This window comes from Macrotis lagotis, chromosome 1 (genome assembly GCF_037893015.1).
Source record: "Macrotis lagotis isolate mMagLag1 chromosome 1, bilby.v1.9.chrom.fasta, whole genome shotgun sequence".
NCBI lineage: Eukaryota > Metazoa > Chordata > Mammalia > Peramelemorphia > Peramelidae > Macrotis > Macrotis lagotis.
In genome coordinates, this window is record NC_133658.1 from 366,532,218 (window position 1) to 366,548,290 (window position 16,073).

Here is a 16,073-nt window from a genome sequence, read left to right on the forward strand (position 1 = left end):
AGAGCCAGAAACAGAGAGACAGAGACAGTGCCAGAAACAGAGAGACAACAGAGACAGAGATAGAGAGACAGAGAGTAGTAAAACAATAAAAAATATGTAGCTAGGGCAAGAGAATGAGAGATGGAGGGTGCTGGGGAGAGGAGATTGGGTTTAGATTATTTTAATCAAAACAACTCATGGAGACTATGTTCTGGCTTAAAAGAGGGAGAAATCCATGCATGTAAACTAAAGAAAGAAGACATAAACTTAACAATTATAATTATGAATATAAATGAATTAAATTTTCTAATTAAAAAAATAAGAATGGTTAAAAAAGACAAAACCAAAACATCTTACTGAATTCAAGAAACACATTTATGTTTAAGCATTTATGCATAAAAATTAAAATAAAGGAATGACAAAAACTATTATCCTTTAGATGACTTTAAAAAAGAAGTTGCAATTATGATATAAGTTAAAACAAAGACAAAATGATATTAAGAGCGAAAAACAGGGAAATGATATTTTGTTTAAAGGCCCATAGGCAAAGAAAAATACCAACACCGAATATATATTTACCAAATGGCATAACTGAAAAATTCTTAAATGTTAAGCAATTTATAAAAAGACATTAATATTAACACAATAATAATAATAATAATAATAGATTTTAAAACTTTTCCCTACCATATATATAGTTCCCTACTATATATATGTATACATACATAGTTCCCTACTATATATATATGTATATATACATATATATAGTAAAACAGGAAATAGAGAAGAAATAGAGAAATAGAAATAGAGAGCTAATCTAAGTATTGTAAAAGTTAAATTGACTGACCATCATGACTTCTAAATGAAAATATTAAAGAATACAATAATTTCTCAGTATCCTATGACATCTTTATAAAAAAGTGACGATGCTAGGTCTTAAAAAGAATAAGAAATAAATGTAAACATTTTTACTGAAATAATAAATATCATTTATAGAGTATAAGTCATAAAGTATTAATAAATAAAGGATGTATAATGAAAGATACAGACCTAAATAAAGAGTAAATAATGACAATCATTGACTGGAGAGTAAGTAATGTGAGAATCAAAGAAGAAATCAGTTGTTGATTGTATATTTCCAATGGATGCCCCATGAACATTTCATACCAACCGTGTCCAAAGAATAGATTATTTTTCCTCCCAAAACAATCACTATTTTTATTTTCTTACTTCTAACAAGGAACAAGTACCAATGTTTGCAACTTCTGAGCCATCTTCAACTCTTCACTCTTCAATCCTGTACTAATGCCACCACCTTATCCCCTATCCAGAATACTGGGTGGTACAATGAAAAGAATGGGGGGGGGGGGTCTGGAATCTGAAAGACGTGAGTTCAAATCTGTACTCAGACAGTTGTGTGACCTTGGGCAAGTCATAAAATCATTGTATGCCTCAATTTCTTTAACTGTAAAGTAGGGACGATAGTACCTTCCAGTGTTATCATGAGGATCAAATGACACAATATTTATAAAATGCTTGGCACAATATCTGGTACAGAGAAAGTACTTAATTTCCTTCCTTCCTTACCAAGACTCATCAATTCTAACTTCATAGAATCTTTAACATGCATCCCATTCTCACATGCTCAATTTACTCATCTTCAGAGCATTGAGTCATTTCTTGGTCTCCCCACCCTAAATTTCTCCTTACTCCAATTATACATCCCACAGCTTCCAAAGTGATATTATTAAAACACAGATCTGAACTGTCAGATCCCATCACATTCTGTTTCATTTCCTCAAAGAGCAAATACAAACTCCCTTGTCTGAAACTTAAAATCCTTAATATTGTGGTTTCATTCTATTTTTCCATTTCTATCATATTTTACTCCACTTTTTTGCATTCTCCAGGCTAACCAAACTAGTATGTATATATACATATGTGGATATATCTATGTGTATAATGTATTTATATACATATACATTCATGTATACAAACACACATAAATATGTGCATATAGAGATAGATATATGTGTATAGAGATAGATAGATATTTGCATCTTCTTATATATGTTTATGCTCTTTCCCCTAATAGAACAAAAACTCCATAAAAGGCAGGAACTATTTAATTTTTTTCTTCTCAAATTATTCTTCATTTAATTGATGTTTCTAATCCTTTTTTTGGTGCTTGTTAAATACTAATATTAATAATTAATTAATGATTAATTAGTGATTAATTAAATATTAATAAGTTATACTTTTTATCTATTTCCCCCTGAAAATTAAAAAAAGATACTATGTGATACTTTATGAGTCATTAATACAGAACCCTAATCAAACCATTAACTTAATAACATTAGGGTCAACATAAGTACAGCATATAAACACATTATTTTATACATAGTCTGAAATCTATATACATTGAATCATTTTTCCTGTCCTTCTTGGGTTTCCATGTGCTGTTTGTTTTATCATAGTTCTTCCTTTAATTCTTCCTTTATCTTGACAAGTTTCGATCATCAATTATGTTACTGATTTTTTAGACTCTCTGGTGACTTTTTAGAACACAATTTCCAAAGGAGGTATGATTAAAATCCCTAAAATGGTATAACTGACATAGAAGATATTAGGGTACCTGATTCTAAAAGTCAAGAAAATTGAAGCATTTGTAAACAACCTGTTTTTGCTTGCCATGGGGCTGAAAACAGCCTTCCCCACCCCATTATATTATAGCTGGAACTATGTCTTTTAAACTACCTGAGAACAGTTTTTATGTCTGAGAGTAAAGGATTCCTTCACTCCTGAATTATTTTATTTTTGTTTTCCTTAAATCCATAATGCTATGATCTTGTCCCTGATTTTCATCAACCTTCTTTCATTAATCTCCTTATTCCCCTTTCCTCACCAGAGGCTCTATTCCTGTCTCTGATCCTCAATACCATTTCTCACCCCACCACATTTTATTGCCAGGTATTATTTCTGCTCCTTATTCTTTCATCTGGCACCCTATTTTTCATTTCCCCCCATCCTCCTAGAGCTATACAACATATTTCCTTATGGCTTCTCTAGGTTAAATCTTGATTTCTTTAACTGACCTTCTTATGTCATGGCACATTCCCAATTTTTCTCTTTGTGGTTAACCAGAGTGAATCTAAATCTTCATCTATTTTATCAACTTTAACATACTAAAAGACAACTATATCTCTTCCTCCTCCTCTCTCACTAAGTATTCTCTTCTCAGGTCAAATACTCCCCCTGAATCTTCAATTTCTCCTTGTAATATGGTTTCTCATCTCTTTACCATCTTGGCACTGTCTTCTAGCTGTTCTCCATCCTGATCACTCTCCTCTGACTGTCCCTTAATAATCAATGTTATTCCTAAAATATGGCTGCCAAAATTCTCTAGACATGATTTGACCAGGCAGAGTACTTTCAAAGTGTTGGACTCTGTGTATCCTTCTCTTAATGCAATATGTTTGCATCATTTTTTTTGTCTGCTATCCAATTTGCTCCTATCTCATTCAACAAGTAGGAAGTACATGAAATACTTCATGAAAAATAAACCTTGGTCTCAAGGAAATTATATTCTTCTGTATATAACATGTAATCAGAAGACAGAACATCAACAACTAAGCTGATATGGAAAAACTGTCTTGGAGGTAGAAAGGGATTCTCAGAGTCTGAAGTTAGGAGAGGGTGAAAAAGATGAAGGTGGAGAGTGTTAAAGTCATCTTATGTTAATATATTAAATTTCAATTTCCTGAAGTTCCCAGATCTTCCAAAAGCTAACTATGAAGAAGCAACTTGGTATAGTAGCAAGAGCCTATGGTTTGGACCCAGAGACCCTAGGTTTAAATTCCAGCTCTGACTATCTACCTAATCTTGGACAAAGCAGTTCCTCTAGGACTCACTTTCCTCAACTGTAAAATAGGTATATAATAACAATAATTATTTGATACTTCTCTCACATGGACATTTGTGAAGAAAGTGGCTATAGGAATGCAAGCTATCTTTGCATGGAGGATGTTTCTGTGGGAAAATGCATGTTCCCAAATAAGAAATCAACTTTGGATTCCAGCCTTCTGCAGAGTGGGAACTCCCTGCACACACACAACAAAAGTCAGTTCCGTCACCAAAGACCTTGGACTGATACACTCTTGTGTGATAAAAAGGAATAGTAACATGATCTAGGTTCTTATAGGGTGGGCAGGGCCTGTGTCTTCTTTGTGTCTTCCCAGAATCAGAACAATGTGCCAGATAAAAACAATGTTCCATGGGATGAGTTCATACATTGTATGATTAAGAAGAAACCTCAAAATTTATCTAGCCTAATCCATTCCTGAATAGGAGACCGCCAAAATAGTGATCAGAATAGCTATATGGGTCATGCATTCCTGATCATATCTGAGTTTCTTTCTTTCTATTTTTCTTTTTATTTGGGGGAAAAACATAAGCAGGCAGAGACTAAGCTGTGAAGAAAATGTGGAGAGACTGGAGTGTCTGTTTAATAAAGCATAATAGCTAGTTTTTCTATCATGTTCTACAATTTAACAAAATACTTTACATATAATATGTCATTTGATCTTGTGTAACTGCTAGAGGTACTACAAATGAATTAAATTAGATGGATTAAAAAAATCAACTGATAACCAGGAGAATATTATAAACTTTAACATTAACATTGTATAATGATCAACCATAATTGACAACTCTTTTCAGGGATACAATGATCAAAGACAGTTCTAAAAGACCTGGGATAGAAAATGCCATCACATCCAGAGAAAGAACTAAGGAGTCTAAATGAAGATCAAAGAAACTATCTTCATTAAAAAAAAATGTTTTTTGCTTTATCTTTCATGTGGTTTTTCCCTTTTGTTCTGATTCTTCTTTCACAGCATGATTAATATGGAAATGATTGTGCATGTATAACATATTGGAATATTTCCCATCATATAGGGGAGAGAATGGTGAGAGAGAAAACTTTACAAAAATGAATGTTGAAAATTATCTTTACATATAATTGAAAAATAAATATTTTTAAAAAGAAAAAAACAGCTGATATTCAAAGAAGTTTATAAATATGCCAATGCCTTTAAGATAGTAAATAGAGAGTAAATAGAAATTTTACAGATAGTAAATAGAAAGCTAGGATGCAAGCCCATGTTTCTTTTAATCTCCAGAACTAGAGTTCCTTACATTGTAACATATTGCAAAGTTATGTTTGTTCTCAACAAATCATTCTCTAAAAATACTTCTAGATCTATCATTATTTTTGTAAACTTAAAGGGCTATAGGAATGCACCTAGGTTTGAATCATTACACTGCTAGTAGCCATGTGATCCAGGCCTCAATTTCTGGCTTTGTAAAATTCCCTACTTGTTGCTCAGACCTGTGATTTCATTAGTATAGAGCCCTCCCTTGTGTGGAAACTCTTTGTACTGAAGGAGATGGACAACTCATCAACACTAATAGTTTTAGGGATTTGTCTGAATTGAGAACTTAAGTGGTTTGTCCTTGGTCACTTAGTATATGTCAGAAACAGGATTCCAACCTGTATCATCCCAACTCCAAGGCCTGTTTTCTATGTACTCTGCCAGATGCACATGGTTACTCTCAAGTCCAACCCCTTCATTTTCTATATGAGGAAACTAAGCCTCAGAGAGGTTAAGTGACTTTTCCAGGGTCACATAGCTAATAAGTACCTAAAGAGAGGGATTTGAACTCACATCTTCGTGACTCAATTAATCCCTTAGATGTTGTATACAAAGTTTGTCCCTCTGACACATCAGCTTCCTCCAATGCCCTACCCCTCCTGGTATAGCAGTCCAAGTATAAATTTCCCACCTACCTGCAATGGTGCTGAGCCTAGCAGCCAATGTGGCAAATTCCAATGCCTTGTCATAACCCTGCAGGGTGAGTTGCAACTCAGTCAGTTTGTTGAATAGGCGGAGTTCTGTGCTGAAAGCCTTTATCCTTCTGGCGATGGGGACAGCTCCTCTCTAAAGATAAAGGCAAAATGGAGCCCTCAGCTTTCCCTCCTCCATGCCCATCTCTGCCATGTTTTCCTGCCCACCTCTTGCCAGGGAAGAAAGAAGGAACTCCATTTCCATCTATGCCTCTTTTCTCTAGAATATCTTTTCAGGTTGGCAGATAACTTTTGATTCAAAACTTTGAGATCTTCTTGGTTCATACCCTCATTTGATGAAGGAGGTTAAGGAACCTACTCAAGGTCACAGGAGGCAGAAGCAGGATTCAAAATCAGGTTTCCTGATATCATATTGGTTATCTTGTCCCTCATAGTAAGGTAATGGACAGTTAGTTCTAATCTTGAACCTTCTTTGGCAAGACCTTACTTTCTGAGCCTCAGGGTTTTCTTTAGGAAAATTTTCCCTTTTTAAAGGCAAATTCTCTGAGCTTTGAATTTCTGTTCTATAATATGGGGATAATAATCCTCCTCCATTTCTTCTGACCCTAAAGAATTGAGATTAAAAATGCTTTATAAATGCTTTACAGAAATGTGAATCATTTTTTTATGTTTTTGCAAGGCAAATGGGGTTAAGTGGCTTGCCCAAGGACACACAGCTAGGTGATTATTAAGTGTCTGAGACCGAATTTGAAGCTAGGTACTCCTGACTCCAGGGCTGGTGCTTTATCCACTGCGACACCTTGCCGCCCCAGAAATGTGAATTATTAAGGCTTTGATGTGATTCCTATCCCCATCTTTCACAAGTGTGCTATTAAAAAGTCAATGAAAATGATTCATAAAAAGACCAATTGAAATTCTCTTATAGAAGCCAAATGACCACCGTAGGCCTGCCTCTTCATTAAGAAGAAAGATCCCTAGACTGAAATGAAGTGACCAGTCAGGTTCCAGCTCTGTCACATACTCCATGTGTGTCTTTGGGTTAGTCATTGTCCTCTCTGGGCCTGAATTTCCTCCTCCATAAAAGGAGGGTGCTAAATTAGCTGACCTTTCATATCTTTACAGCTCTATCATACCATTCTAGATTTAGAGCTGAGAAGGAAAGTGATGAAGTCACCCAAGACTACATAAGTAGAAGTGGCGGACCCAGATTTAAATCCACATCATCTGACTTCAAACTTGTGGAAAGTCTTCCCAGTCTACTGTGCTTGTTCTCCTAATACCCATTCCTGCTGTCACCTTTTTATTGTCAGTCCCCACTAACTGACATTCTGTGATTCTGAAGATATTTGGGTGGCAGGAAGGAGGCACTATTAGGAGGAGCAGGGTGGCAATTAGGGATAGGTTTTAGAGCTCTTTTTCTTTAAGTTCTGGAAAAATCCATCAACATTAATGAATTTCTAGAAGTATGTCCTACATACATTAGGGGCTTCCATGTAGCCCCATGAGTTACCCTATAATATTCAGCTGCTTTGTATCTGTTGCGGTTTCCATTGAAGTATATATCTCCTGCTTGTTCATAGAGTCTTAGGACAAGGGAAGGCTCTTCTGTCTTCAGGGCATTCTGTATGGCAGCCTGTAAGGGAAAAGAAACAATAGTTTGGAAGAGGAAAAATGACTGTTCCTAATTTAGTATATTGCATGGGCTAACATAGGCTCAACATTTGCATTTTTGTGCCTGGAATCTACCTATTTGGTTCCAATTTTTGAGATTTTTTTTAAAAACTTAGGGATATTAAGGGTATGCCCTCATCATTTCAGTACTTGGGTCATTCATTCATTCAGTAACCATTTATTAAATGCCTGCTATTGGGCGACTGGGTTGTATAATAGAAAGAGCACTAGACTTAAAATCAGAAGGCTCAAATTCCAATTCTAATTCTGTCACTTATTATCCTTCAAATCCCAGATCAGGTGTTACCTTCTCTAGAAAGCTTACCCTGATTCTAATTCCTCCTTTGCTTCCTACTGATTATAGCAGTTCATCTGATCTCAGCAGTTGTTCACTAGTCTTTATTTGAGCCACTGTAAATGAGTCTCCCATCTATGTCTTAGGAGATACAATTACACCTCATTGCCTCTTTTTATCTGTATCTTTATCCTATCCTGGTTATAAGTTCTATCAAAGCAAGGACTGTATTATATTTCTTTTCTTCACACCTCAAGTTGTGTGCTTCCCCTGGGACCTTGGGATCCCCTGGGTGAGTTGTATCTTGCCCAAAGCAGGGACCATCAGACTACATTCCCAAACAAACTCTGCTACTTTATATTTAAGGAGCTTCCTTCCCTGGTCTAGGAAGCTGAGGCAGGCACCTACCTGAAAATACATGTCCACTAGTTCATCTTCCTGCAATAGGAACAATAGTTGCCCAGCCACCAGCCAGGTCTCAGCAGCCTTAGCCTGATACCCTAAGTCAATGAAGATTCTCAGGCTCTCCTTGATACAGGCAAGGGAACGACTTAGGGACCTGGAAGAGGAAAGATTTATGACTTAGAATAAAGAGAAAAATTTTGCTTCTAAATAAAGTGTGTGTGTTCGGTGAGGGAAATCCTTCAAAACAATAAAACTGTTTCCTAGTAGAATGGCTTGGAAAGTAGTGAGTTTCTCACCATCGGAGTTCTCTAAGTGAAGAAGAGGTGATCACTTTTTATGGATTATAAAGAGTATTCTCATTCTGGAAGGAGTTCTATTTCTTAACCTCTGAGGTCTTCAACTGCGAAATTCTGCTTCTGAGAGAAAAACCCTTACAACAAAGGATGTTAGAACAAAGAATGTGAGTTCTGGAAAGGACAATGGTCTCAGTGCAGAGCACATCGAAACCCAAAGTCATTCTATGTTCTCTTTTCAAAGGTCTTTTCCAGATCTGACATTTTGTATTCTATGTTTGGTAAGTCTTGCAAACTCAGACATTCTATCTTCTACTGTGCTTCACAGGAATTGCAAAGTAGTCAGGGCTTCCTTTCAATTCCTAGTAAAGGTAATGCCTGGAATTTGGTCCAGGCTAACCTATTGCAACTACCTGATTCCTTTGGGAATGATTTAGAAAAGACAGGGTCCATAAATCTCTCTTCCAATACTATTTCTTGTTCTGTTGTTATTCCTGTTTGGCCTCTCAAGAGACCTCTGAGATGTGGTTGTTCTGTCTGGGTCTCCAGGAGAGGATGGGTATAATTATAGACTGGTCAGTTCACAGAACTTGTCTTTGCTTCAGAGAGTCTTCATCTCTGAGTTCACTGTGCTTAATGTGGGAGTTTGGAGGATGGAGACATGTGTATGGATCCAGCCTCCATTCCTCAATGTGACACACTGAATGAAAGGTGTCAGGTCAGGAAAATGTCAGTCTACAAAAAGAAAGACCTGGAGAGGACCTTAGAATTTATTCAAATGACTTGTCCAAGGAAACACTCAGTTGCTCAGGCAACCTAGGTCTTCTTACTGAATGTCTAGTCCCCTTCCACTATAGTATACCATCCCCCAAAAGGATCAGATCAATTACCTAAAACAATTTTTAAAACATTGCATGTAAAATATTCAATGGGAGTGGAAGAGGGACAATATGTTCATAAATAATTAAATATGTATAATAATAAATAAGTAAAAATGTAAACAAGTAAATATGAATACAATTTCTGGAGGTAAGTAGGATAGTAGAGAAAGAACTCTCCCACTGGGTATTAATGGTTACAATGAACGAATGCCTCAGATGGTAAAGGAGTTTGCTAGAACCAGGTAGAAAGATGCCTCTTCATTCCATTCATCCTCTCTACCCAAATCCCAGTGATTGTTGGAGGTACCTCATCTATCTTCAGCAATCCCAGTAGGTTCCTGCCTACTTGAATTCTTCATAAGTGACTAAGGGCTTTGGGTATGAATCTTGCAGGTGATAATGATGTAGGGAAGAGTAATATAGATCCCATCCCTTGCAAATGGCATGTCAAGCATAATCTTTCATGAAAAGATAAAAGCAAGTGGTATGTACTCATCTCCAGAACCTATGAACAACAATTGATCTATTATTCCTAACAAGAAACATATGAACTAAAGAATAGTGAAACTGCAAGAGACTTTAAAAATTGGAATGTTAGACTCCAAATACAACATAGGACGTGGACTTTAATATCTGGAAAAGATTTTAGAATAGATTGAGTAGTGTCACAGGGGATCTTAGAGACCTTGGAATCTTACAGTATCAAACTAGAAAGTGAATTGAGTCTGATACTCATCCTACCTGATCCATGAATTCCTTCAACAATTTCACTAATAAGCAATAATCTAGATTCTTCATGAAGGAGGAATTCAATGAGTTTCAAAGTAGCCAATATAATTATGGAATATTTCAAAACAGTCTTGAAGTCAGAAGCCTATTTTCACAGACTCATAGGATATTAAGGTTATAATATAGAGGGGTGGAAATGACAAATGAGGCAATTAAATGGTACAGGGGAGTTTGCACTGGATTTGGAGTCACTATGACCTGTGTTCAAAACCTCACTCAGGAACTAATATGTGACCCCAGGCAAGTCACTTAATTTCTCATCCTCAATTTTCTAAGAAAAAAAATGAATATAGTACTTATTCTACAGTTGAGATATGTGTAGGAGTTTTTGAAGAGTATATAAATATTAGTTGTTGTTGTTTTGCCCAATCTCTTAATTTTTTAGAGGAAAAAATAGTCTGTCTCTATATGTTTCACCTTAAGAAAATCTCTTCATATGGAAAACAGAAAAATATAATACTTATATAACCTACTTCACAGAGTTGCTCTGATAAAAAAAATTGATAAGCCTTTAAATACTATAAGAATATGAATTCTCATAGTTATAAATATCATTCTTATTTTATGCATAACTCTACTTTCCTGTCACTTCCTCCCAGCTGGGTAAGTCTAATGTACTTTCCATTTAAAAAAACATCAGAGGCAAAGTAGATGAAACATCAACCCTGGAGACAGCAGGACCTGAGATCAAATGTGACTTCAGACACTTAATAATTGCCTAGCTGTGTGTCCTTGGGCAAGTCACTTAATCCCATTGCCATAAGTAAGTAAGTAAGTGAATGAATGAATGGATGAATGAATGGATGGATGAATAGATAGATAGACGGACGGATAGATAGATAGATAGATAGATAGATAGATAGATAGATAGATAGATAGATAGATAGATAGATAGGAAACAGCATCAGATATTTAAAGATACTGGTCAAGACCATCCCCAAGTTCAAGCTAGCTATCTCTAGTTCTTTCAACTGATTCTCATAGAACATAGTTTTGTCACAAACTCTGGATTCCAACATTTGCTTGCCTCCTAATTCTTGCTCTTGAATGCATGCTAAATGCCCTCATCAAAGTCATAGAAGCTACCAAAACACTGATGATTTATTTAGACTGCTATTCACAAAGAGTTAGTGAATAGATTTCAGGGAATCTGTGAACTTTGGATGGGAAAAAAATCCTTATTACAATATAATTGTTGGGGCGGCTAGGTGGCGTAGTGGATAAAGCACCGGCCTTGGAGTCAGGAGTACCTGGGTTCAAATCTGGTCTCAAACACTTAATAATTACCTAGCTGTGTGGCCCTGGGCAAGCCACTTAACCCCATTTGCCTTGCAAAATCCTAAAAAAAAAAACCCAATATAATTGGTTTCCTTCATTACTCCTATGTGCTTTTTTACTCATTTAAAAATATTATTCTGAGAAGTCCATAGGCTTCACCAAAATGCCAAAAGGGTCAAAGATACAAAAAAAACCCCAAAAGAAATCAAATTTAGATTGAATTCAACTAATATTTTAAAGTGCTTGCTATGTATAATATAATCAGTACTTGGCAAGATGCAAAAACATTTCTGACTTCAAAAATTTCAGTCTATAATGAGAGAAGTAATGTCCTTCAATTGGGCCACATTCAGAGTTCTGACTATCATGTTCAGTTCTGGTGCCACATTTTCTGAAGGACATTGATAAATAGGAGTGATTCAGGATGATGACTATAATAGGGCAGGGTCTGAACCACTAGCTATAAATATATCATTTGATAAAATGGTGACTATGGTAATGTAAATGAAAAGAACAAAAATAATAAACAAAACTGACCATTATGTTAAGTATAAAGAAAAAGCTTGGTTCTAGAAAAAAATTGAGAAAATAAATCTTCCTTCATTTTAGAGGCTGGAGATTATGGTGTTGATTATTGCCTATCGGGTCTGACAATGATGATGTAATAGTTGGTTTTCCTGAATTTCTTTCTTTCTTTTGTAATCTTTGTTAGGGATAGCTTACCAGAGTGAAGAGTAGAGGTATATGCATACATACACACAAATATACACATGTATGTACATGTGTGTTTATATGCATGTGTATGTTAATACAGAAGCACAAAAGAACTGAAAGATGGATATTTAGATTGTTGAAGAGAATACTTGGGGTAAATGATAAACATCTCCAAATTTCTAAAGGGCTAGAATATAGAAAAGGGATTATATTGTTCTGCTTGATTCCAGTAGGCAGAACTGGGAAGAGTTGGGAGAAACAGGGGGCATTGCAAATTTGAATGACTTCCTTAAAAAGTAGTGAGCAAGCCTTTAGACAAATGCTAGATGAACAATATTCAAGGATTTATTAGAGGAGATTCCTGTTCAGGCTTGGTCAAGAAATCTCTGAGATCCTTCCCAACTCTTAGATTTTAGGAATTCCACCAATAAAGGAAGTTTAATAATGGAAAGAACTATGAAGAAAATGGTGAACTCTATCTTCAAGGCGGGGGATGTCTAGATCAATGACAAGGATAATGTAGATGAAATCCATGCTTCAGGTGGGAGTTGGACCAGATTACCTGTGAGCTGGAGTGTTATAATAAATATTTACACACACATATATTATGTATATGTACATATATGTATATATATATATATATATATATTTATATATGGATCCATAACACACTTTTAAGTTAACCTGCATTTTTAACATTTTCTTCCATCACTTTTTAAAGTTTAGGCAAGTAAAACAATTAATAATATAACCTGATTTGTCATTTGCAGCTCACTAACAATTTAATAATCAGCTCTCCTAAGGAAGTTCAAGCTGACTACACAGTGTTCATAAGGTTACCAGAATGGAGAAGGAATTGAAAATGATGTCATAAGAATATCAAATAGTAATAATAATAATGATTATGATAACATAATATAAGAATTAATAAGTATATGTATTATTAATACATTGAAGAAACTAAGAATATTTAGCTTGGAAAAGAGATGACTTAAATGTGTGAAGTGATATTCAAGATAAGTGAAAGATTAACAGGATGAAGAGATTTTAGAATTAAAGAGTATTTGTCCTCAGAGCAATGGAAATAAGTAGCAGAAAGGAAGATTTCATCTTGACATAAGAAAAAACTCTCAAGACTTAGAACTGTCTATAACTTAAATATTCTATTTTAGAACTTCAAGTCATATCATAGGAGGTTTCCCTGTAGGATAGCTCTAAATTGCCACCTGCTGGGCCAACTCCCTGGATTAAGAATCTGGCCTATGTCAAATTCATAGAATCCTAGAATCTCAAAGCCATCAGGGAGTCTATATGCCATCCAGACTGAGCTCCATTTGAAGCAGGGATCACCACTATAAACTGAGCTTCCAGTTTCAACTTGGATCTCTACTTCCCAGTGTTAAGGAACCTTTTGCCTGAACAAGTAAACTCTCCCACTCTGAAACAACTGACATTGTTGGGATCTTTCAATCTTCAGGTAAGAGAAAAATTGTGTCCATGGAAATCCTTTTCTTGATTTAAAAAAAGAAGAGTAACAACAGAATTTTCACAGTATCAGAAAGTTTGCATAGACAAGAAAGTGAGCATTTAGCATTTAAAAAAGGACACTCAACAAAGTGTTCTTGGAATGTCCTTTTTAATCAAATTCAATCAACTATTTCAACCAGTTTTTGATACATGTGAAGATCAGGGAGAATGTCAGTTTGGCTAGACTGAAGAATGTGGGATGTGTCTAAGTGGTAGGTATTGTGCTAGGCACTGGAATATAAAGAAAAAGTAAAAAATCTTCTGTAAGCTCAAGTAGTCTACATTCTAATGGTAGCAGCAACATATAAATGAGAATAGAGAAGATAAGAATGGAATAAATAGAAGGGAGCTTTAAAGGGGAAGACATTGGCAGTTGGTTGAGGGAGGGAAGGAGGAGAAGGAGGGAGAAGGGGACAGAAAAGGCATTCTTGGAAAGGGTTGTTCTTGAACTGATTCTTAAAGAAAGTCAGAAGTTTTAAAACTTGGAATTTGGTAAGAAAAGAAAAGCAGATAGAAGATAATGCATCAGACACAAGAGGTAGCAGGTTCCTTTTGACTGGACTGTGGAGTACCTGGAAGGGAGTACAATATAAGAAAACTGAAAATGAAAGAAGGGACCAAGATGTGAAGAACATCAAATAACAAACAAAGGATGTGGGACAGCTAGGTGGTGCAGAGGATATACCAAAGGCCCAGGAGTCAGGAAGACCTGAGTTCAAATCTGAACTCAGACACTTAATAATTACCGAGCTGTGTGACTTTGAACAAGTCACTTAACCCCATTGCATTGCCAAAAAAAACCCAACCAAAAAAAAAATAAAGATCAAACAAAGGACTTTAAAATATTTGATTGTAACGAACCGCTGGGAGTTTATTAAGAAGGAGGAGGTGACATAGCAGTAAATGATACTTTAGGAAATCCTTTTGGATTGGAGAGATGTGAGGCAAGGAGATTTATCAGGAGAATATTATAATCCAGAGAAGAAGAATTAAGGACAGCAATGAGGATCTTGATTGTACAAGTGAAGCAAAGGGGATGTATTTGAAAGATGTTGGAAAGAAAGAAATGACAATTTCTGGGAAGTGACTGAATTTAGGGAGTAAGCAAATAAGAAGAGCCTAGGATAATACCTAGGTTATGAACCTGGGTGCTTAGAAGGATGGTGGTCCCCTGAATAGTAATAGGAAAGTTCAAAAGAGGGGAGGGTGTGGAGGAAAATATAATGAATTGTGAATTACTAGGACAATGGAGTGGGGGTGGTGGTAGGGATTTAAAATGTCTTTGGGAAATCCATTTCTAAATATCCAACATGTATGACTGTAGCTCAGGATAAAAATTGAAGCAAAATAAATAGATTTGGGAATCTTCTTCATAAACGTAATTCTTGAATCCATGATAGGTAGTGAGTTTCCCAAATGAGAGAGTCTGGAGTGAAAAGAAACGAAGATAGAGCATTGGGGATAGCTGTAGTTACTGGGCATTACTTGGAGGAAGATACAAAAAGAGTTGGAGAAAGAGTAGTCAGGCAGGTAGGAGAATCCAAAGAGGAGCAAGGACATTAAAACCTAGAGCAAAGAGAGTATACAGAAGTAGAGGATGCTCAACAGTGCCAAATGCTGCCAAAAGGTCAAGAAGGATAAGCTCTAATTAAAAAGCCATTAGATTTAGCAATTAAGAAATCATTATTATCTCTGGAAAGAGCAGAATCCATTAAAAATGAGATCAGCGGTCAAATTGTAGAGGGCTTGGAGAGAATGAGAGGAGAAAAAGACTTTGATTGTAGATTACTGAGAAATTTAGCTGGCAGGCATGATAAGATTAAATTGGATTTTACTGGATTTTTATTAGAGTTGGGGAGATTTGGTGGATAGAAAAGAAGGAGCCACTAGAGGGAGATATTAATTCATGGATGGGAGTGGGATTAAGGGTATATGTTGAGCAGTTGGCCTAGCCAAGCAGAAGGGACTCATTATCAGAGTGGAAGGAAGGAAAATATGACAGAGGATGGAGTCAGAGAGTTATTAGACATGGAGGAAAAGATAAAAGGCAAATCTTAGAGAATGGTCTCTATTTTTTTTTCAGTGGCATATAAATCAAGATCCTTAGCAGAGAAAATAGAGGAGGAAAGAAGTATTTGAGACAAGAAGAAAAAAGAAAAGTTTTGTAACAACTGCTGTGAATATGCAGATGAATAAATTAGGAAGGAGCAGCAGGATTAAGAAAGGACCTACCTAAAATCAGTTAGCATAAATTTTTAGCAAACCCAGTTAGCATAATTTGTAACTTCTTCCAGTTCCATTAAACAGTCTAGGAGTAGGAATAAAAGTCTGATAGTGGAGTAAGCCAGTATTAGGGTTTGACAAAATATAGTTGA

General features: G+C 35.7%; 1 protein-coding gene across 3 annotated transcripts in view; it reads right to left on the bottom strand.

The window, feature by feature from the left end:
- Window positions 1-16,073, bottom strand: part of SH3TC2 (SH3 domain and tetratricopeptide repeats 2) — a 96,232-nt gene that overhangs the window by 13,150 nt on the left and 67,009 nt on the right. For all 3 annotated transcript variants that reach the window (XM_074212365.1, XM_074212364.1, XM_074212363.1), the window contains exons 12-14: window positions 8,220-8,370; window positions 7,356-7,478; window positions 5,828-5,978 (exon numbers count right to left, since the gene is read on the bottom strand). In XM_074212365.1, the coding sequence (XP_074068466.1) occupies window positions 5,828-5,978; window positions 7,356-7,478; window positions 8,220-8,370 (425 nt within the window). The remainder of the gene's footprint in view (window positions 1-5,827; window positions 5,979-7,355; window positions 7,479-8,219; window positions 8,371-16,073) is intronic.